Genomic DNA, 21,907 nt, shown 5'->3' on the forward strand with positions numbered 1-21,907 from the left:
TACAAACGTACATGTCGATGCCATTGTTGGCCTAGTTACAAGTGGGACCTCGACAGGGTAAATGCTATCATACATTAGAGACATGGTTCTATTAGTGTAGTATACAGAGTCTTCTCAGATTCTTGAGCATACGTAAGTGCACAGATGTTAGGAATTAAACACAAAAGCAAAAAAACCTCAAAACCAGTAACAGCAGCAGTTCGACTTTTGGATGTACGCTCCTCACCATGTCCCCCCCGCCTCCCCTCCAACCTTGCTGTCCCATCCCATGGCTCCCCACAGGCCGCCACCAACACCCAGCGACCATGACGGTGTCTTCCCTGGGCGCCAGACGGAGCACGTGTGTTTACATGGTGTTGCAATTGTCTACTGACAGGCTATCCATCACTCTCCATTAGGGCACCACTCCTATGTCCCGGTTGCCCCTCCAAGCTTACCTCCCCAGTTTGTGCCAAGGCCTGGAGCAGTCCCTCCCATTGTGTCGCAATAGGTGTCTTCCGGAGTCCCAGCGTTTCCTCTCGTAGAATGGCTGTTCCTTCTGCTTTATCCCACGCTAGGAGCGAATACCTCCATGCCTGTATGTGCGACGGGTCGTGCGCCTTTCACCTCTTAGTTAGTAATCGCTTAGCCACCACCAACCCCAAGTCAAGAAAGCGAGAGGAAACTTTAGTATCCGGGGTTCTGCGAAATTTGTTGTCAGGTTTTATAATAATAAGACTAGACCTCTGGCTTCCGCCATAAAGTTTCAAATGAACCAATCACTGGCTTGTCACAATAACCAACACAGGCCTCCCATAGTCTGTATAAGATGCTTCAAAAAGGCAACGATCAGTGTAGTCTTAAAATCACAAATATGTGCAAAGGTATAATCGTCAAAACAATGTACATCCCTTCCTAAAACGGCATAGCATGGATTGTTAAAGTGCAAATCTTTTACCCCGAATGTTTGTCATAAGGGATTTTAATACCGAACCCCATGCTTTCTGTGACAGTCTATGAGATTCTTTGTAACAAAATACCTGCCTACATGCTTTAACACAAAAAAATTACAATACACCCAGGCCTATTGCTTTTCACAATAAATAAACTAGACCTACATGCTTTGAAGCAACTGAGTGACAATAAACAGATCAGACCTATGGCCTTGATTAATGGATTGTCGCTATAACTGACTTAGTCCTGCTGTGTTGAGCATAATCCACAAGGCAAAGAGTGCAATACTCACACTCTTTTTTAGTGGGAGTACACAACTTCTGCTCAATCAGATTCTGTACTCTAGGGGATCAACATTTGTGCGGGCCATAGTCCCTCTCTCAGTAATGCTTCATGAAGCTATTTTTCTGTTGATCACATAAGGTATGGCAACAGCTGTTCTGTCAACTCAGACTCAAAAATAACTTCAATTTAAGAAAATTGGGCTGCATTACTATATAGAAACTACGTAAGGTTTGCCTCACTGATGTTAGCACACATAGTGAACATTTAGCATGCTGATTTATTCGAGTACGGCCACATCTTCTATAATTGCAACTATGCTGAGCAATCAATAGATCCAGGTGAGAAAACACTGAGGAGAATGTCCTCGTGCACAGCAGGCTGTTGGTTTAGCAGGCACTTAAGACACTAAGAAGATTAATTAGAGGTAGGCGGATGTGAGGCATCTGTCAAGAACCGTTCGATGCTTCATCCAACAACCTCACTGATCTCTCAGTTCAGTGGGTGGTCTTCCACAAGGGGAGCCAGTGTCTAGGCTGACCTAGCTGTCTGGCTGCCTGGCCATAAATGACCCCCTAAGTTTTTGATTGTAACTGCATGCATTTGGCACACAATGTACATATCATACTTCTGTGATAGGGGAAAGAAATACAAAAATATCATTAGGAACCATGCAACTGTAAAGCAAATATCTGATTATTCTAGAAAAATACATTCACCACGATGCATTTGAATGCAAAGTAATTTAATTGTCAATGATGTATATAGAATCTTTGTGGAGCAACATCTTTGGCCATGATAAGAGATAATAGACTAATTAATGCCAGTGCACTGTTAGACCCCCAGTTCAGTGTACTTGACATACTAATTTGTTTGAGTGCAACTCCATTCTCTTCAAATGTAAACATAAAACATATAGCTTTGTTTTATGTCCGTACATTTTTTAATATGGGTCCTTCATGGAGGGATATGTGTTGTTTTGTATGTAGTTGTAGATGTAGTGCTCAAGGAAATGTGTTTCAAATCAGTCATTCGGGATGCTTATTCCATCATCCTCTAGGTGGAGGACAAATGTGTCAATAATTCATAACTTTTAGAAAAAAGAGGGGGCATCCAGTAACCCAGGGACCTTGTTAGAATAGAGATTAAAGACACAAATGTTTCCAACAGGTGAAGTGTAGCCCTTAACTTGCATGGCAATAGTTTCTTAAGGAACCTTTCTGACAAGTAAGGATTATTCATACATGTAATGCATTTTATTGCATTTAAACAAATAATTAATTCAAAATCAAGTAATATCCAATACTGAATCAAGGTGCTCCTATCTGGCGATGGCACAGTGTAAAGTGATAAAGTGAGTAAGTAGTGCACTGGTGTTATATACAATACTATATTACAATACTATATACCGGTGACTGAAAAGAAAAGTATGATATCAATAAAGACACTCGTCTTAAGAGTCTCACAATTCACAATCAAATTTAAAACAGTCCACACTTGAAAATTGTATAAGTTTCGGCCCGCAATGCCAAAAAAATCAGAAAAGGGTCATCATCAGGACAGAAGATTAAAGGAGACACCAGCATTGTGGCTGTAGTTCTACAATCCTAATGAGTATTATTCAACTCAACGAGTACATCATTCATTCAGCTAGTACTGAAAGTAACCAGTAGGGAGGTAAGTGTCTAATTGGGATGGTCAAGGAATGAGGATGAATTGAGTTCTCCATGCGCTCATTAATCGAAGTGGCATCTATAATTTAAAAACAACTGAATACAACCTGTTAGTGTGATTTTGCATCTCTTTTGTAAATGTTACAGGACACGGTAACTTAGCTGTGTTTGTTTATACTGTACCTGTTTTATTTATTGGGATGGAATAGGTGATAACATTCTGGATTTGTTGTTGTTGTGTGTTTATAAATTAGATACATGTCTCTTCAGATTAAGTGAATAAAGGATCAGTTTTCACATTGAAACTTGACAGTTCACTGAGTAGATGCAGGAGCTATGTTTTTGCCCACCTTGATGCTGGCATGCTTCATCATCGGGCACCTCCTAGCACTAGTCAAACAGATCCAACTGCGAGCTACAACCTCAAATATGGAGCTCTGGAGATTTTTTTAAGCCAGAAAGAATCAGGGTACCTATATAATGTGAAGTCCCAATGGTGGTGCGGAGACTCGTTTTACAGAGAGGTGTCAGGGGTGATGCTAAAACCTCTTTATTAGTGGAGTGGCAGGTAAGCTTTATTCAGGTCCCTGATAGGTAGGATTAAAATGAGTTGTGACTAATTTGACCAGTTATTTCTGCTCAATATGTTTTTGCCCTTCTCAACCCTTTCAAGATGTGTGTGGGAATTCATCAGGACCATCTAAGTCTCCGTCTGCTGGGAAATTGATAGTTATAAATCAATGAAAGAAAGTGATAACAACCCACCGCTGCAGTCTGACTGTGTTGTATTTCCATGTGTCAGTAATGGAGTCTTGGTTCTGAAAAGCAAAGACAGACAAATCTCACATATAATATTGACGAACTGGAATTATTATAAAAGGACAAAAACACAAGCATGGTACACAAAATACTGTCCTCATATGTGAATTCATTTGGGACATGCAAGCACTGTACACTCATTGTGTGATATCATAAACAGCATCTTACCCCTCTTATTGAGGATGGGTTGCCTCTACTATTTGCTGAGGGTAGGATCCACACTACTATGGGAAATAGGCAGCATATTGTCCTTTGAGGAGTAGTCTGACCTCCTTTGTCAAAGCTATGTAACTGAGTGAGAAGTAAAAAGGCCAGTTACAGTGGCCCATTAATGCAAACTACTGTGCTCTTGAAATAACGCACACAGAACTTACCTGAGATGCTGCATGGTTCCCGCCAAGGTGCGTCCCTTCAGTACAACAAGGAGACAATAGTAAAATGATCAAGGAATGTTTTAGCTTGTATCAGGGCTGGACTGTTCCTGTTGGAGCAGGGTCCAGACTGAATAGCATATGGCTGGGTCCATTCAGACGTGGCATAGTGGGCTAAAAACCAAGGATTGGAGTGCAGCCTGTGGGATTGCCAGTAGCTGGGATTAATTTTAGCATTCCATCCAACATCTTGTTGCTGTTGCATATTTTGGTACATACATTACGGTATGGGGACAAGAGTCCTATTTCCAGACATGGATATTTTCAATGTACCGAATCTCCATCATGTCATGGCATCGTTGCTGCAGGAAATTATTTAACACCACTCGGAGGTGTGCCAGTATTCTCAATCAGGAAATACTAGCCAGTAGGGTGCAAAGAGGCCTTTTCACTCCGGTCCAAGGCTGGTTAGTACAGCTAGGTTAGTTGGTACAGCGAGATCCATGTAATCAATCAAACCATTATTTTCTTATTTCAATCTGAAAATCCAATGTTGTTCCCATAGAAGGAATATGTCTGACTTCTCCTTTGTGATCCTTTAAGTACAGGTTTGTCAATCACTGTCCACTGTATCATCTCTTCCGGATGTCATTTCATAAGAAAGTGATTGGTCATTTTTGTAGTATTACATTAGACACTTGATTGTGCTCCTATGTTCCATAGTTCTGATTCTAATATTCCTTACGATAAACCAGACGGTCAAGCAACCATACATCTCTCACCTTCACTACTGCAGTTAGTAAATGATTGCTGTTTCCTGGGTGTCCTAAATCCGATGTCTATCGGTGTCATAAGTCTAGTCTGAATGCAAACAGTACAGGAACCACAGGTGAAAGGTCCTTCAGCTCTAGGGAGGTTCCACAGGTTCTCTGTCATAGATGGTTTGGATGGTCTTGAGCAGGTATGGACCAACAAATCACTCAAGTTCTTACTTCTTTCAAAGGCAAACAATGGCCTTTCAAAGTTAACATTTCTTGAGTTTAGAATGTGGCAATTCTTTAGGACTGCTTTTTTAATATTGTCTGTGAGTGAGGAAAACGTCATTACACAGAAACATTGTTCCACTGCTATCTTCTCATGGGATGTCAGTAGAGCCAATCTATTGTTGTGTTTTGCCTTTTCCTAGCCTGGGTGATTATCCTCTTGGTGTAGGCACATTACTGACGATTCTTACATTAGATGTGCATGTTTCTGAAAACTATACAAATCAGAGTTCCTTTGTAATCATAGGACTTGACCTAAAGGGCGTTGTTACTGAGTGCTATGGAATACAAACTACTGTAAATCACATTGGAGTTCAGATCTATGGGCTTGTAAAAATGTCCTCTTTATATAGTTTTCCTGCTGTGGCCTAACTCAAGATGTCAAAAGATTGTAGAATAGAGATACTATGGGTACAGAAGAATTTTAAGTTGGGGTCAAGGTTATTTATCCAGAATAAAAACTTCCCTATGGAATATGTCTCCGATTGCCATATAATAATAATGTCATCAATGTACCATCTCCACAAACAGATCTTCTGAGGAAATTAATTATTGTTTGCATATATGAATTTGGTTTTAAAGTTGTGGCTGTAGACATTTGCATGCTTTGCGTGAACGTGCGTCCCATGGAGGTCCTGTTCTTCTGTAAGTAGAGTTGGTTTTCAAATTTGCAGAAATCCTCAGTTAGGGATATTCATGAGCATTACAATATATACTGTATTGGGCTCATATATGTTCTATATGTATTGTTTAGTAGACACTCAATTGTTACCCGTGCATCTGTCTGTGGGATGCAGGTGTACAGTGACTCCCCATCTAATCCACTAAGGAATTGCTCTTCTGGATTGAATGGTATGTCTTCTAAAGTATGAATGGTTGTTTTTGCTGTCTTTTGTGTACGCTGGCATTTCTTCTATCAAAAGAAATCTGTGGATTACAAAAGAAGCTTCTACATAGAGCCAATTGCTGGCACTATAGGCCATCTAGGTGGAGGTAGTACATTCTTATGTATTTGTTAGGGTATATAAAATATGGTATTTTCGAGTTTTATGAATTGAGGAATTTGGCTTCTGCTTTGGTTATCCAATGGTTGTTGACCGCCTGGCCAGTCATTTTGTCTATGGTCTTTCTTAGTCGATTTGTGGGGTTTATCCAGATCCTCTTGAAGAATGATTATTAAGTTGTCTAAGGCACTCCTGTCTGTATACTTCAATGTTCATACCATCATGAGTCCTCTTTTGTCTGCTAGCTTCATGGTGTTTGAAGTGTTATTTGACAGTTCATTGATTAGTGTCTTTTCTTCTTTAAATAGATTCTGGAAAATCTATTGTTCTGCATTCTCCTCATTCTTAGATGGTCCTAATGATGTTCTGCCCAAAGGCTATTTCCAGTGGAGCACAATTTGTGTGAGGATTGAAAGTGGATTTCTATATTAACCCAGTATTCTTTTCTCTGGGCCTTTGTTGTCCATAGGTGGCAAAGAAATGTTTCAAGTGGTTCCTGCAAGTTCCAACCTGGCTGTAAACCAGTCTACTTTGTGTGTAGGTATGGAACCAAGCCCTGATTTAGAAGTTTATTCTCTGGTTCCGAGAGGGTGGGGTTGCTGAGATTAACCACTAAGGGCCTCATATTAAAGTCGGTCAGAGTTGCCTCCGACCAACACCATCACGGTCACGGGACCGACCTCAGATCGGCAGTCCAGATGTAACTGCACATGGTGCGGTCACATACTTCCATTTGTCTATGAGAGCCTGTGCTGCAGCGATAAACCCGGCCGTAGCACAAGCTCCCATAGACAAATTGGAGGATCTGTTCTTCCCTGCACAGGAGCCATAGGTGCCCTCTCGGCCCCCACCAGGAGGCCGCAGGGTGAAGGGGGCCCTGCTAGGAGTCCCCAATGTCACTTTCCTTAAGGCTTTCCATGTCCAAAAACCCAACATGGTAATCCCTAAGGCGAAAACATTGTCCATAGGGATTACGGGCCGGTCCCTGATTGGCTGACCGACTCCTCGAGCCTGTCGGAATCCAGCCAGAATGACTGGCCGATTTGAATTCTGGCCATTGTATTCATAATACAGCAGTTGGAATACAAACAGCGGATGCCGGTTGGAGGCTTTCCGACCGACATTGAAATCGGCTTCTTAAGTGCTGCTTCTCGTTCAAAGTCATTTGTTCATCATTTGGCACCTCATCCTGCATGGTGAGAGCAGCATTCTCCAGTGAACCTGTTGAGTGGTACCTGTTCTTCTCCCTCTTCCCCATATTTCAACAGAAAAGGTAATTTTACCATCACTCCTGACACCCCTCTGCATCACGAGTCCCAGCACCACCATTGAGACTTCACATTATACGGGTACCCTGATTCTTCCTGGCTTCAAAAATCCTCCCGAGCTCCCATTTATGGTTGTAGCTTGCACTTGGATCTCTTTGACCAGTGGCAGGAGAGGCCTAATGATGAAGCATGCCTCTGTCAAGGTGGGTAGGGGGTTTCCATCTATCGCTAGAATTCTCTGCCATCTCATTCATTTTTCATTCTACATTATATGAAGGTATCAGGGCCAGAGATTTTGTGTGTATGAGTTATATAGGGGGTGTCTCCTGTGACCATACCCCCCACACACAATTAAACCCCCTTGTGTGTAGGGAGCTATGTCTTGGCTTGGAGAAGGGAAAGATGCGCACATTTGCATGTTAGGGCTAGCAGCAAATTAAATAATTTTATTAAATTATCTATTTGAAATGTATATAGCATGTTTTCTTTATTCTCCTTTCAAATTGACGATAAATAATATATTTTTGTTCATGTTTTGCAAATAAAAAAGAATCTGTACTGGTGAAATTTGATCTAAGATCAAAGATATCATGGTAGAAGGAATCAGAGCACAAGCCCCATTGCCAAATTACTGCAACATCCACCAGAATCAGATCCACGCTCTCAAAGATACCCACGTAGACACATCTTCACCCCATCAAATCTGATGTGTGCCATGCAAAATATATTAAGCAGTGTAGGACTATCAACTACCCCCATCACCAACCTCCAGCAAGTACTGACAAAGCCAATAGTTATGTTTGTTTTATTGTAAAAAAGGTTTTCTCATGTAGACGGTGCATACACAAAGTTTGTGTATACACGTTCTACCTGAGAAAATAGCTGCATCAGAGGCATCACCAGTGCACCGCTCCTGCCCATCTGGAACACTTAGAGCCAAGGGAGCAAATTTCAAGTTTGGGCAACAGGTTTTCAAGATTCCAACAAATACAGAACAGGTACAAAATATAAAGTAGCACCAATTAAAGCTTCTCTAGCACACAGAAAAGGTAAATCATGGGCAGCAACAGGAACAAAGCAATCATCCTCACAGAATTGGTTCTGCCTTGGAAACTTCCCTCAATCAACCAAAATACATAGGGCCTAGTTCACAAAGGTAACTTAACACTTTTAAGTAACTTTTCTGATTTTGGCTATTCACAACAGGCCTGATTCACAAAGGTAACTTATACTTATGTGTAAATTTGCTACTTTTTGCTTTTTCACAAAATCCAAGAGTAGGTTGCTACTAAAAAACCAATAGTCAGTTCAGCACCACATATGGCACTGCAAAACCATATGGCACTGCAAAACCCTGCTATAGAAAATAATTGAGGTAGAGACTTAAAAGATAACTCCATATCAAATATTGTTAAATTAGATCATTTAAAATAGTTAAAAATATGAATAGATAAAATATAATGCTAATATTTTTTTTTTAAATAGCCTGTATTCATTATTTAGTTATACAATTTTACAGTAATGTCATTAAGAAAATGAAATTACATTTTTAATGATTAATAATGCAAGATAAAAAATATTTATTCTTTAGGTGGAAATTGTTTTTTATTTTAAGCTTCAGAAAAATAATTTAAATTTAAGTTAATAGATTTCCATTTATTAAAGTTTTAATGGTGCTGTAGCATTTGTGTGTTTATATTTCCATCTATTAAAGTTTTAATAGTGCTGTAGCATTTGTTTGTTGTTCTACATTTTAAAATAAATACATACAATTAATGTGCATTCTTATTTAATATCAAAACATGTTTAATACTTATTTTCCGTTTAAATAAACTTTTTTATATTTTCCTATACTTTACCATGTGGAGTTCTCCGCCCAGAATGCAGACTATGATATGATATGAGCAAATTTACCTATGTTTTGAAAACTGGCATCAAAGGAACATTTGCTATATAATATGTCTAGGTCATTTGAGGCTTGTGACATGCTTAAATTCATCAAATTTGTACCAATGTTCTTCTCAGCTGGGAAGCATGATTACCTCAATAGAGGGACATCTTTTAAAGATCTAATAAGATTACAAGAACTCAAGAACTTGTGTTATTGTAATCTTATTACATTTTCACTGAGAAGCAATGATGATAATTCTCACCAAGACGCAATAAGGATCACTTTTTGTATATCCCATATAAGAACATGTGTAAATATCGAAACTTCTGCTTTCCTAACAATTTGAATTAAGTTTTACTATCTACAAAGCTGATAATCCAGCAAAATTTACTTAAGCTTTGTTTGATCAAAAACCCTAAATGTTGCATGTTATTGAGGGTCGAGTTTACAAACCAGAAAATTCGTTTCACTTATCAAGGAATGCCATGAATTTTACTTTACATATGATAACCGTCAGGCACTCCAGATACATGTAGAAGCTAATTAATGTAGTTGACTACACATTCTAGATCACCCATATCAAAGTTGGAACTTACGAATACTTGGTTGGGCTAAAAGGTGCTTTGATCTTGATAGCAGATCTAAAACCTTAGATCAAACTCAACAAGATAGGGTGAAGTCTAATAACTATGCTGAAGTACTAATGCCATGGAATGCAGCATGTTTTGCAAAAACTATAAAAGATGAATCTCAGAAATTCAATATTAGATGCAAATGCTATTCATTTACAATAAACATGGCACAATGAGTATTTGTATTTAACACCAAGGAAGAGCAAGACAGATGACAGTGTGTCTGACTGAGTAAGTTGTTTGGCATGAGTACATCAACTCCACAATATTAGATACTTCTGTTTCAAAAGAGAACAGATGAGGTAAGTTTACATTTTTATAACAGATTTAAAATTGGGGCCAGTAACGCCTTAGGGTGTTCAATATGTAAAGCATGGTCACCAAAGGCTTATAAAAGTATTAATATATTGTTATGAGTACATCAAGTATATACATTTGTCAAATTTTTAATACTATGCAAAAGATTAAATGTTTATACGTAAAGATTATGCTTTAAATGTAGTCTCCCTTATTGTCTAAAACATTCACTGCTTTGTGTTCACAATCAACAAGTTGAAGTCCATGTATTTTTATTTACGAAATGAATACATTGCTTGTCTACGTATAATTGCCTTCTTAAATATAGCAAGAACAGTGTCTCAGGGTTGACTGTAAAGTAGAATAGTTTCCTTTTACATAGGGGTAAATGTTTATGACTTTTGTGACAACGTAGCATATGCTAATTAGCCCTCACACAATTATTTATTGGACATGACCCCAGGGTACACCCCCCAACCACAATGGTACAAGAGGTAGGTACTGAAGAGGGAGAGGTATTCAAAAAGCATTAAATAGCGAAAATGCACAGTCTGAAAAGTCTTCCTGTGTGCATCCACTCTGAGCTTGAAGAAGGTTGATACACTTGAAAGTAGATAGAAACGCCCAAAGGATGAGAGTCTTTCAAAGAGTCATTAGTGGTCATCCATACAAAGTAATAAAAAATATAGAAGGAACTAAAGTACTCTAAAGGGGGTACAATGGCTCTAAAACCACATTTGGGAGACTCTAGGGTCTGGAGAGACTCTCGGCGGAGTGGCTGTGTGATAACCTGGGGCTCAGTTTTCTGTTTTGCCTAACGTGGTATGTTTTCTTATGTAAGAGACTCATGACACTAGCCTCTTGACCAGTGTAAACCATACTTATGTCATGTTGGTGACCAACAGAGTGCTAGACTCTGTTGGGGATATTGAAGAACACCCAGAGAGGCACTCCTTTTAGCATGGATGACTGCTGTCTCCGTAACCAGTCCATTGCAATTATAAAAGTTGGTGCCCCTCTGATTCTAGTAGACAGGTACAGGACGTTTACCTGAACACAGTGCAGAGATTGCCATCTGGCTGTCTTTAATGAATCCATAGATCATGTTTTGGTTAGTCTGCTTCATTGCCCCTGATGGTACATGAAGTGTGCTCAAACTTGCTTGTGTGTGCTTGGGTAACATGAAGTTGTTTACCCATGCTTGGGCCTCACTTGTATGTATATAGCTCATAAAGGTTTATGGTGCACTATAGGGTTGGGGGTAACCAGAGGAATCTTTCTCCGCTCTACCGCTCTGGCTGCACAATCCCTTGTACTGTTCTTTAGGTTCCCCTGTCGAAATGTATTTTAAAGCCAAGTCAGTATCTGACTGTGAATCATCATCTAGAGGAAGGACCATTTGCTTTAAGTTACTGAATTTAACAAGTTCGAGCAGGTCAAGGTGTGACCTGGCCAGAGAGTAACAATTGAACAAAGACTGTGTTCTGTACGCCTGGCATGCGGCACAAACATCATCGAAAGATTGACCCCCTTGCGATACACCTAATCCTTTGCACTATGGACAAGAACAGTGCATATGGAATGCACAATAAGGAATGTATCAATCTTAATTTCAAAAGGTTGCCATGGAGCTGAAGTTAACCAAAAGAATTATGCATTTCACTGCAAGCCAGTGGTGTCAACGTTGAACTTGACTGGACATTGGAAAAGCCATCCATCCACCGTACTGGATATAAGCTGCCCTTCTACCATCTTCAGTATTTACTTTTTCACCCCAGGAGCTAGCACACCAGGAAGATGAGGACCAGAGGAAGATTCTGCAGCTAACCTAACCCTCTTTTTGGGGTAATGCCTATACCATTGCGGCTGATAACAAACTGTTCGGCTGTTGTTAATGGATCCTAGAGGTAGACTTCCCAGGTGTGAGAGACTCAACCTGCTCATCGAAAGTTTAGGGAGAACGTTTTCCTGTGATGAAGTTGGAGAAGCCGAGCCATCATTGAACAAACTATCTATTGTGAGTGATACGTGTGCAGTCTAAACGAGATGTTCTGCATTTTAACCACTCTGTTAGAGTGAACCTTACCTGTTCAATGTCACTTTTCATTGGAAGCGGAAGCCTAAAGAGAAAGCATTTGCATCTTAGAGAACATGCAGTAGTAACTTAGTTCTGTAGTTTTAGGCACAATGGCAATACTGATACAGTGATTACCTGTGTGCCTCTGAGTTGTGTAGGTCTGGAGAACTAAAGATAAGGGATGACCAGGGTACCTTAATCTGGGACTGAAGCAGAAATATGGGGAAACAGGTGATTGAAGTTGAAGTGGACTCGGATGGAAATGTAAGAGCCCTGAAGAGAGAGCGAGAGAGAGAGAGAGAGAGACAGAGAGAGGAGGAGATAAAGTGAGAGAGGTGCGGCCGAGCTGTTTGCCAGGGCCGTTTTTGGCTGATTTTGCTACAGGGGGCCGATATTGCATTTCCCCATAAAAAAACCGGTCCCGTAGGGTCCCAAAACCGGCCCCACCCTGGCGGCCCACTGGGGGAATGTCTGGTGCCCGCTACGGCCAGTCCAGCCCTGGTTGTAAAGCGCTCTGATGCCTTCGGGCCATGCCCACACTATATTAAATAGCATAAATAAATAAATACATTGGTTTAATGTACTTGACTGTGTCCTGTGTTTTCTCTACAGGAATGAGTTCAGAGCCTGGACGGATGTGAAGCCAGTGAAACCTATCAAGGCCCAACCTCAGTACAAGCCTCCTGAGGACAAAGTGATACATGAAACCAGTTACAAGGCCACCTTCAAGGGAGAGTTAATCAAGCCTGCACCTGGGGATAACAAGCTGACTGAGCGCAGGAGAATACGCAGCCTCTACAGCGAGCCCTACAAAGAACCATCCAAGGTAAGGGTGTAGGCGCAGAACAGCCATTTTAGGAAACACAGATGCCCGTCTGCATGAGACATGAAGCCCCTCCCACTACTAGATTGCTTCTATTCTAACATCATGATAGAAAACACATTTTAATTCTAACCAACTAACAGTGCAAATCACTTCTCTTGTTTTACGTCTGGGAATGTCAATGGCCACATTCAATGAAGATTTTTTAATTCAGAAAGCCGGCACAGAGTAAAGTTGATGGTTTTGCAAACACTAAGTCCAGAGTTGCAAATCATAGTGCACAGAATGCAAAAGTGCAGCAACAACGGAAAGCTGGTATAGGGGTAGCCCTACATCTGTGGTACGTGCAATAAAATGCATCATGCGTTCATGTTATTGCAAATCCTCGAACATTTACTGAGTATTGAATGCAATGTTGGTAGGCCTCAGTGACACATTTATTATTAAGCATTACTGCATTACTGACCTCTGCTCAGGTCATTAATGGTGCTAACACACTTGGCAGAGTCAACATTTAGCAGCCCGCCCAGCAAAAATGGACCTAAGTGGAGCATCGATGAAAAATAAGACTGATGGCAGTTACCAGCTTTTAATGTCAGGCAGCATATGAGTGACAATGCAATTAACATCTGACCTACTATTTTCACCCAACAAAGGCAAAGGAACACACACTGTTCGTCTGCTTCAGAATACAGACGTAGTACTCTCCCAGCCAAAATATAATTTAGAGGCAGGCAGACTGAAAGTATGTTGACAACGGGGCATACTCCATCTTTAACTTTGGTCAATGGCAAGTTCATCAGGGCGATAGATTATTGTACTTTGCCGCCCTGGTCGACAAATGGCCTTTTGGGGCCTGATTTATGTTTTGGCATACTGTTACATGCCATCCACCAAAGTTGTAGGTGTCTGCCGGCTCCATGGACATCTCTTAACATTGCCAGGAACCACCATCATAGCAGTTCCTGTCAGTGTTGTAAAGGTTTGACAGACGGCTCTGTCAAACAGGATGGCCGGTTACCAAATTTTTATAGAGTTTTACATTTCTCAAAAACAACCTCCCACAGGGTTCCCTGGCAGTGGCAGACAGTAAACAAAATGGCTATATATCTAACCTTCCTGTTTGGGTAGGCGGACATAAAGCAATTTCTTCGACTGCACTTTCTCCATTGGGCTCCATCCTGGAGGTAGGTTTGGTTATCGTGGTGACGGACTGGTCACCGCTGTACCCAAACCTATGGTCCACCCGCATCTAGATCAGGCGGGCAGACTATTATGTTGGTTGTAAGGATACACATTTACCATTGCAACAGAGGATCTTTACTACCAACATATAAATCAGCCCCATAGTCTGAATCCAAACAATCTGCTTGTGGAATATATCCATGTTTCAACATTATTATCAAGTATCAGACAGGGTGTGGCTCAAGGCAATAGCATGTTGCGTACTTGTTGCCATTCATTTTTGGGGTGGACAATTCAGAATTATGCGACAACATATTGAAACCTATTCCACTTAAATATAGGGTCATATCAATTACACCAAAAGGATAGACATCCAATGAAAAGAGTAACTGAGGACCAAGCCCAACAATTGTAGTTCATGCATTGCATAAATACAAATTTAGCAAGCCGTAAATCCAACAGAGGTGTGAGAACTCCTATTACTTCTTCAATGAGTCAATATTAACTCGAAATGTGTCCCCCAAAGACCCACATCAATTGAGTGAAAATGTAGACAATCACAGTGAAAGAATTTAAAAAAATGACTTTATTTTTAGCAACTGCTGTCTTCAATGATGGTCATTTTAGGTGAGGACCTACAAATGAGAATTATGTAGAAAAAGGAGAGTTGTTGGTAAAGAACCCAAGGGAATGTCACACAAAATATATGCTAATGAAAGAGAAGCCAAGCCTCAAGGGGAGCTTAACAAATAATAACCACTGGGATCATTAAGGACAAGTGGGTAATTGAAATGCCATGCAGGACATTGAAATGAAAATCACCATGAGCAAAGAGGAATAGGCTCAGGAGATTTGCAGACCAGAGGAAAGATGCAGCAGCTAAGGAGATTAGATAAAATACAGCCATTGCTTGCACTTCAGCTCAGAAAAAACTCTAAACTCTCAAAAAAGGATTAAGATTGTCTGAATTTAGAAAAATAACAATTTAGGCAGAAGTAAAAGTTGTGCGCATATTGTAGCTGACAGAACCTAACAGAAAATTACTGAAAATGGAAGAAATGTTTGTGCATTGTAAGATGAAGATGTCTCTGCTAGGGTAACCAGGTGAAGCAAAGCAATGCAAGTCAGTGCTTAGGGGCCATCATGTAGTCTAACGTCCAAAACAGTTACATAACAAAGCAGTCCAACAATGTATGAAAAACCTGTGTTGTGTGACATTCATTCTAGCGACATAAGGCTGTACCAATGATGCATTTTAGAAATACAGTTCAGTGTCATTAGCCATACAGAAGATCCAACCTATAAATAGAAAATCACATTGATGCACTGATTAGTAACTCCACATGTTATATTACAGCAGTATCAGCATCATCAAAAGTCCCAATAGTATGTCTTGCAGCACAAATTATATTTGTCTTGATAGTTGAAACCCTACCTAGGGCAGGTCAAGAAAACCCGAAGCCTCAAAAAAATGTGTAACTGCTCCTCTGTGACTGTTTCTCTCAACAATGTGGCCATCAGGGGAGGGGAGTAAGGAGATGGATGTTTAATTATCTGGATGCACAGCATCCATAGATGGCTGTTAAATAGAGCAATGACTGCGTATTACAACATTGTGGAGTTCAGGCCTAATTTAAGTGACATGATGAAATGTGTAGGAAATGGTCGAAGGGTTGGGGAAAAGGGCTATTTGGGGTTATGGTGATCTGGTGTGCTAAATATTATTTTGTGGTTATGTTAAACAAAGCAATATATAAGGCTTCTTATAAAGATCTTTATGACTACTGTCATCATTTGCTTATGGTGAATTTGTATTCTGATGCTGCTTCCTGTTTTCCACCCTTTCTTGTGTGTTCTCTGTGTTTGTGTTTTTTTTATGCATGTCTGTCTAGGTAGAGAAGCCTAGCGTTCAGACTCCAAAGCTGAAGAAGACAACAAGCCATAAACCTTTGAAAAAGGCCAAAGAAAAGCTGATTCCATCTGGCCGTGCTACCAAGAAAAAGAGTGCTGAGGGTGCCACTGCTGCAAAGCCAGAGGACAAAGAGAAAAGCAAAGAGATTAACAATAAATTGGCAGAGGCTAAAGAGTAATTTCACTGCACTTTTTTTTTGGTTTTGTTCTGTTTTTAACAAAGGCCGCAAAACCTATTAGAAGCTTCAAACCTGCTGTTATTCTGATTGTATTGATTTGTTTTTCCAAAAGGGGAAATAGAATTCCTCATTTTAGAGGACAGGTATAGTGTAAAATGATTTGATTGCATCATGCTATATAGCCCATGATAGAGGAAAGTGAATGCCTAGAGAATCTTGAGAGGGTCTTGTGGCAGCATACACAATTCTTTGTGAATTAAGAGCATGTGTAAAGAAAGAATACTTGAAATCAAATCAAGGCATTGAAAAAGATCACTTGTGGGTGGGTTATATTAGATTTTTCGCACTTTTCGAACCATCAGCTTTTTCTAACTTTCCCTGTTGCTTTCCATCTTCTTGAAACTGGAGGAAAGATTTGTTAATGGCAATTTATTGGTGTTCTAAGAGAAAAATGATTTGTGATTTTATTAGCAAGGACTTTTTATCTGTAATTTCCCTTTGTACATCAAAATAGTAGACATTTTTCTAGTTATTTAATTGAGGTTCGCACATCTATGAGTTCCTACAGCTCAGCAAACTAATGCATTTAAAGCAAAATATATTTTTGCTGACAGGATGAAACTGTAGCCTACTGCAATCCAGGTTTTTGTTAAAATTGCAGTATCAATGTTGATGGGATAAAAATGTGATCCTTTCCTAAATTGACCTGCAAATCCTATGGGGGGGCACAATACTTGCCAGTTGATAGATTGAGTGTTCTAGCACAGTAGGAATTATTAACTGGATGATTTTGATAACAGGTCAAAGAAAGCAGCATACTTTCTTTTTTACCAAGCATCTGCACAGTCTGTTTTAAATAGAGGAAAAGCACATCTAAGCATCATAAATGCCGGAGGTCCTTTATCAATTTTAGGAGCAAAAGCAAGATATATGCTAATTATGGAACCAGTGACAAATAATAGGAAGTTACAATATCTTTCCGTTCTGCAAGAATGTAGTATCCGATGAACCGCAAGTGGTGTCTACACTTTTGAGACTTTGTGTTCTGTGGTTGGCCGATTTTAGATGTACTTGAGTAGCTTTAACAAGGGATTTCTCATCATAAGTCATAAATTCTAAGTCTGATCTTAGGTAACACAGGTGCTCTCTCTCTTACGTTGGTTAATCATTTATAAATGTGAAGTACTTTGAAAGGAATAGATTTCTACCTGAATAATAAGGCTTCTGAAGGGAAAGAATAAAAATATACACTTTAATCCTTCCACTTTGATGAGAAAACCTTGAGCAAATGATTCAGACCTGACTAAGGGAGTCACACAAAGCATGGTGGTGTTGTATAATGTGCTTTTATACTATAAACTGGGAAATTATGGCAGGTTTTAAAAGGTGATTATTTAAGATTAGTGGTGTGTTTCTTAGAGTGGACTGTGTCTGTGGTAGAGCTGTATACTATAGTACAAAGTAGCAGGAATGTCTCTGTACAGTGTATGCCAGTTAGTCTTGCCTATTTCCTAATAGATACCCAATAATTCTACTAAATTTGGGATCACTTCATATTTTATCCAGGAATGCATGCTTTTGGGAAACAACCTGTTTGAAATATCAACAGTGGTCATTTCTACCTAAAGCATGTCAAGATCCATTAATTGCATTTGATCACAATATCCACACTGCCTTACAGCATCAGTTCATTGCATGCACTTTTATTTTGAATTCCCCTTCACACCAATGTATTTGTCAAAACCTAGATGCAGTGCCCTGACTGCAGTAAATAAACACTGCTTTGCATACCGCATCAGGACGCAAATTTGATTTGATTGTATTTCAGCAGTAAATATATTATTTATTCTCTCTTTTCCAGAACAAACAATGAACCTCGGAATCCGACAGATCTAGTATTGAATGCAAAGGACCTAAATGGGCCACTTGATGATAAAGCCCAACTACTTTAATCAATGCCCCGAGACTCATGCAAATTTTACAAAATGAATTTCACTTTTTGTCCAATCCGCTGAATTAGGATGCCAGTTTCCACCATTAATTTAATCAAAATACATTTTCAATGTTTAGGAAGATCCCAGATCTGCAAATATTTGTTTATTTATCTCCATATTCAAGAGTCTCTTTAAATGGGCATTTCTTCTATTTACTGATTATAGGTTCAACAGCTTCCGGACTCGGAGGTAGAGGACTGTTAAACAGAAGAAGGTGTAGAGTAACTCAAACAGGTGAAACACAAGGTTCAAGTGGATTTTTAATAATCCAAGATTACTGTTAATGTGAAATGATTAATCATCATAAGAATATACCTGTTGTCCATCAATTTCTACAGCTCCAATATTCATTAGAGAAATTGATAAAACCTGAATATATTGCCAACTGATTCCAATTTCAGGCATAAAACAAAAGGGATATTTGGAAATGGAAGTTCAAATATTTTTCTCATATAATCATGCACAAATATTTAGTCACATAACTTAAATTGATGAGGGCCAGGTCTCCAATGGACACCTCAGGTATGTGTTGTGCTGTGGGGTAAACAGTTTTCACATACATAGAAGCAAATGCACTATTTTAATTTCTATACCAAGCTTTCTTTATTGATTGGTAATTGCTTGATAATTTGTTGGATGTGATAGAAGTGAGGACACACTGTAGGCATTCAGATTGACTGTGATTGTTCTAGTAATGGTATAATTATTAAATATGCCATTCTCTGTTTCACAATGGTTGAATTCAGCTCCTCACACTGATTTGTACTTTGAGCATTCATGCCCTTTTGTAACTCAATAAATTGTGTAAGTGCAATGTACTGTAAGTATTGTACATATATTTATAAAATGCACATTAATTACATGTATGAAAATGTAAATGCTGAGCAGTTAGTAGCATGGTTTACCCAATGGTATAACATTATCCAGCAAACAATAAACTAAAGGTTATCCTTTTTCTATTTTAGAATTTCTTAGGCAATTACGTTTCATCACATGTCTGTGGTATAGATAGACCATTTTTTGTATTACACTGTAACTACACCTTGTTACAAGTAATTAATATATATGTCATGTTAAATGTTTTGCTGCTTATTTAAGATTTTTGTATGTATTATATTTATTTTATTGTTATTTATTTATTGAAATGCTACAACTTTTACATTTGCAAGCACTCAATGTTTTCCCACATGTCTATTCATGCCAAAGCCACGTAACATTAAAATTACAGCCAATCATTTTTTTACTCCATGGTTCATCCTGGCGGCAGATATGAAGTATCTAATTGTTATTTTGTGGCCTAGGTTTGGTGGCATATCACAGATTGTCTATGTAATGTGTTGGGCACACCACTCTTGGTGCTATTTCATTCTTGTAAGTATGAGAATGACTAAAGATACTAATGTATAACCAACTGATTGTGACGTGCTTGTGAGATTTGCTTGCCCAAAATAATTTCAAATATAAATAAATGCTGAAGAAGAATGACTTTCATTTGTATTTTGTTGGGAGAAGACACTACACATGCCAGGTCATTATCTGGCAGCTTAGGTCTGGGATATGTTTGCCCTTTTTACATTTAGCACTGAAAAAGGAAGCATGACAGCTTAAGATGAGCTAAAATAATAATTTGCAAACATGTATTGTAAACACATCAAGTTGATCAAAGTGCAGTGGTAATGATGGTTGCACTAATGTGCTGACATGGCCAGCAATTTCCCTCGTTCATCTGTCTAACAACATTAGCAATGCTTTGTCCATATTTCATTAGCTGGCACACCCTATTTATTTCCATTTTTCTTTATTGAAAGTTGAGGTTGTTTTTTATGTCCATATAATATTATTGTTACAGTTTGATATTTCACTGTACTTGTAATCTGACATAGGAATCAGCAGGATTGCCACTGTGCTCCAGTTACTAAAATATTAAATGTCAACCTCTCTGCTAACTAGTCATAGCCTTATTTCTCAGTATGCCCATAAAGTTTCAAATTTACAAAAGCCCTCAAATTTGTTTCCATAGCATAGACACACTGCCTGAAGGAAATTATTTGGCCCTAGATTTCTTTCAAGAAACACTGCACTAATGAGTTTTATGTCTGGTTAAAGACCAGTTTAGTTGTCACAGTGTTTATTATGTTCCATACAGAGAAAGGATCGTCCCCCTTCAGACACTGGTGGTCGTAGGTGCCATTCACATATTGGTCAACTGACAGTGATCAATCATTGGCTGATTGATACTGCCATTCACGACGTATGGAGTACACCTGCTGCACACGTAATCTTTAGCCCTGTTATTTGTGTTGTGGAAGAACAAGGTGTATGTCCGTGCAGCAGCTGTGTTTTGACCGACTCTTCTATAGTTAGTCAAAACATAGATGACATATCTGAAACTTGAATGGCGCAGACACAGGTGTGGGACTTGGCATGGCCAACCACCTGCATATCACACCAACAAATGTCCTGCCTTCTTCTCTGCAAGGAAACCTCATGCACAATAGACTCATTGCAAGAAACTGCATTGCGCCTCTTCTCCACTGGATCAGATGTCATGTGATTGCAACCATCAAATGGTATCTAAACCTGCATGAGAAATATAATTTATTTTTATTCAATGGAGTGCTGCAAACACTGTAGGAGCAGAAGGGAAAAGGAGGAGGGGGAAAATCACAGCTAGCTGTGTCCCATCCTGGTTCCCTATGTGTTCTGGGGGCACTGCTTTTCTGTTTGCCCTGGTCAAAGGTGGATGTGAGCCTAGACCAGCTCTTTGCTGTGTCTAGAATAGACTGTCACCTGTACAGCAAGGTTTCTGGGTTCTGAGTGACAGACTCTACTTTACAAAAGCCAAGCGAATGTTGTCACTGCAAATGTGAGGATAGAGGTTTCCCAAAACATTCTCCTGTGCTCATAGGTCCCAGACATATTTCACCCAAAAAGGGAACTTGGCCCTTGTCTTCGTTCCAGCACTTTGTGGGGCAAATTTATGAGTGAGCACTTGAGCGATGCCTGAATAGTAAGTTGTTCTCAGCACTATTAGTGATTATGCAAACCTAGGCAGGCACTCAAGATTTATGATTGTGCAAATATCAGCATGCAATGATTATGGCTGTATAATTGTGCAAATCTGAGCATGCATTCATGATTAGTGAGGGATGGTCAAAATCTAAACAAGCATTAAGGACTACTGAGTAATGAGGCAAACTTAAACCTGCGCTAAGGATTACTTAGTGATGGGGCAAATTGGAACATTCACTATGAATTCGTTGGTGATGGTGCAAATCATGGCCACATATAGCTTTTCGGGTGATGTGCAAATCTTGACAGACTTGCAAAATTTCTGAGTCATGGTGCCAATTTGCATGCATTTAGTACTAATAGGAGTAATTGAGGGTCTGAGCAAACAGTAAGGAATGATGAGGGAAGGGGTAAATCTGGTTTGAATTAAGGATGAGTGGTGGGGCAAAACTGCACTGGTAGTTAGGAATAATGAGTGATGGTACAAGGCCGAACATGAACTAAGGGATGCAG

The 21,907-nt window shown here is 39.4% G+C and overlaps 1 protein-coding gene across 1 annotated transcript in view; it reads left to right on the plus strand.

Annotated features, from left to right (window-relative positions):
• Nucleotides 1-19,858, plus strand: part of MAP6 (microtubule associated protein 6) — a 93,589-nt gene extending 73,731 nt beyond the window's left edge. Inside the window, exons 2-4 of the mRNA XM_085623285.1 lie at nt 12,903-13,116; nt 16,191-16,384; nt 18,250-19,858. Of these exons, the coding sequence (XP_085479411.1) occupies nt 12,903-13,116; nt 16,191-16,384; nt 18,250-18,340 (499 nt within the window). The 3' untranslated portion in view covers nt 18,341-19,858. The remainder of the gene's footprint in view (nt 1-12,902; nt 13,117-16,190; nt 16,385-18,249) is intronic.
• Nucleotides 19,859-21,907: the final 2,049 nt, after the last annotated feature.

Source organism: Triturus cristatus, chromosome 8 (genome assembly GCF_964204655.1).
Source record: "Triturus cristatus chromosome 8, aTriCri1.1, whole genome shotgun sequence".
Classification (NCBI taxonomy): Eukaryota; Metazoa; Chordata; class Amphibia; order Caudata; family Salamandridae; genus Triturus; species Triturus cristatus.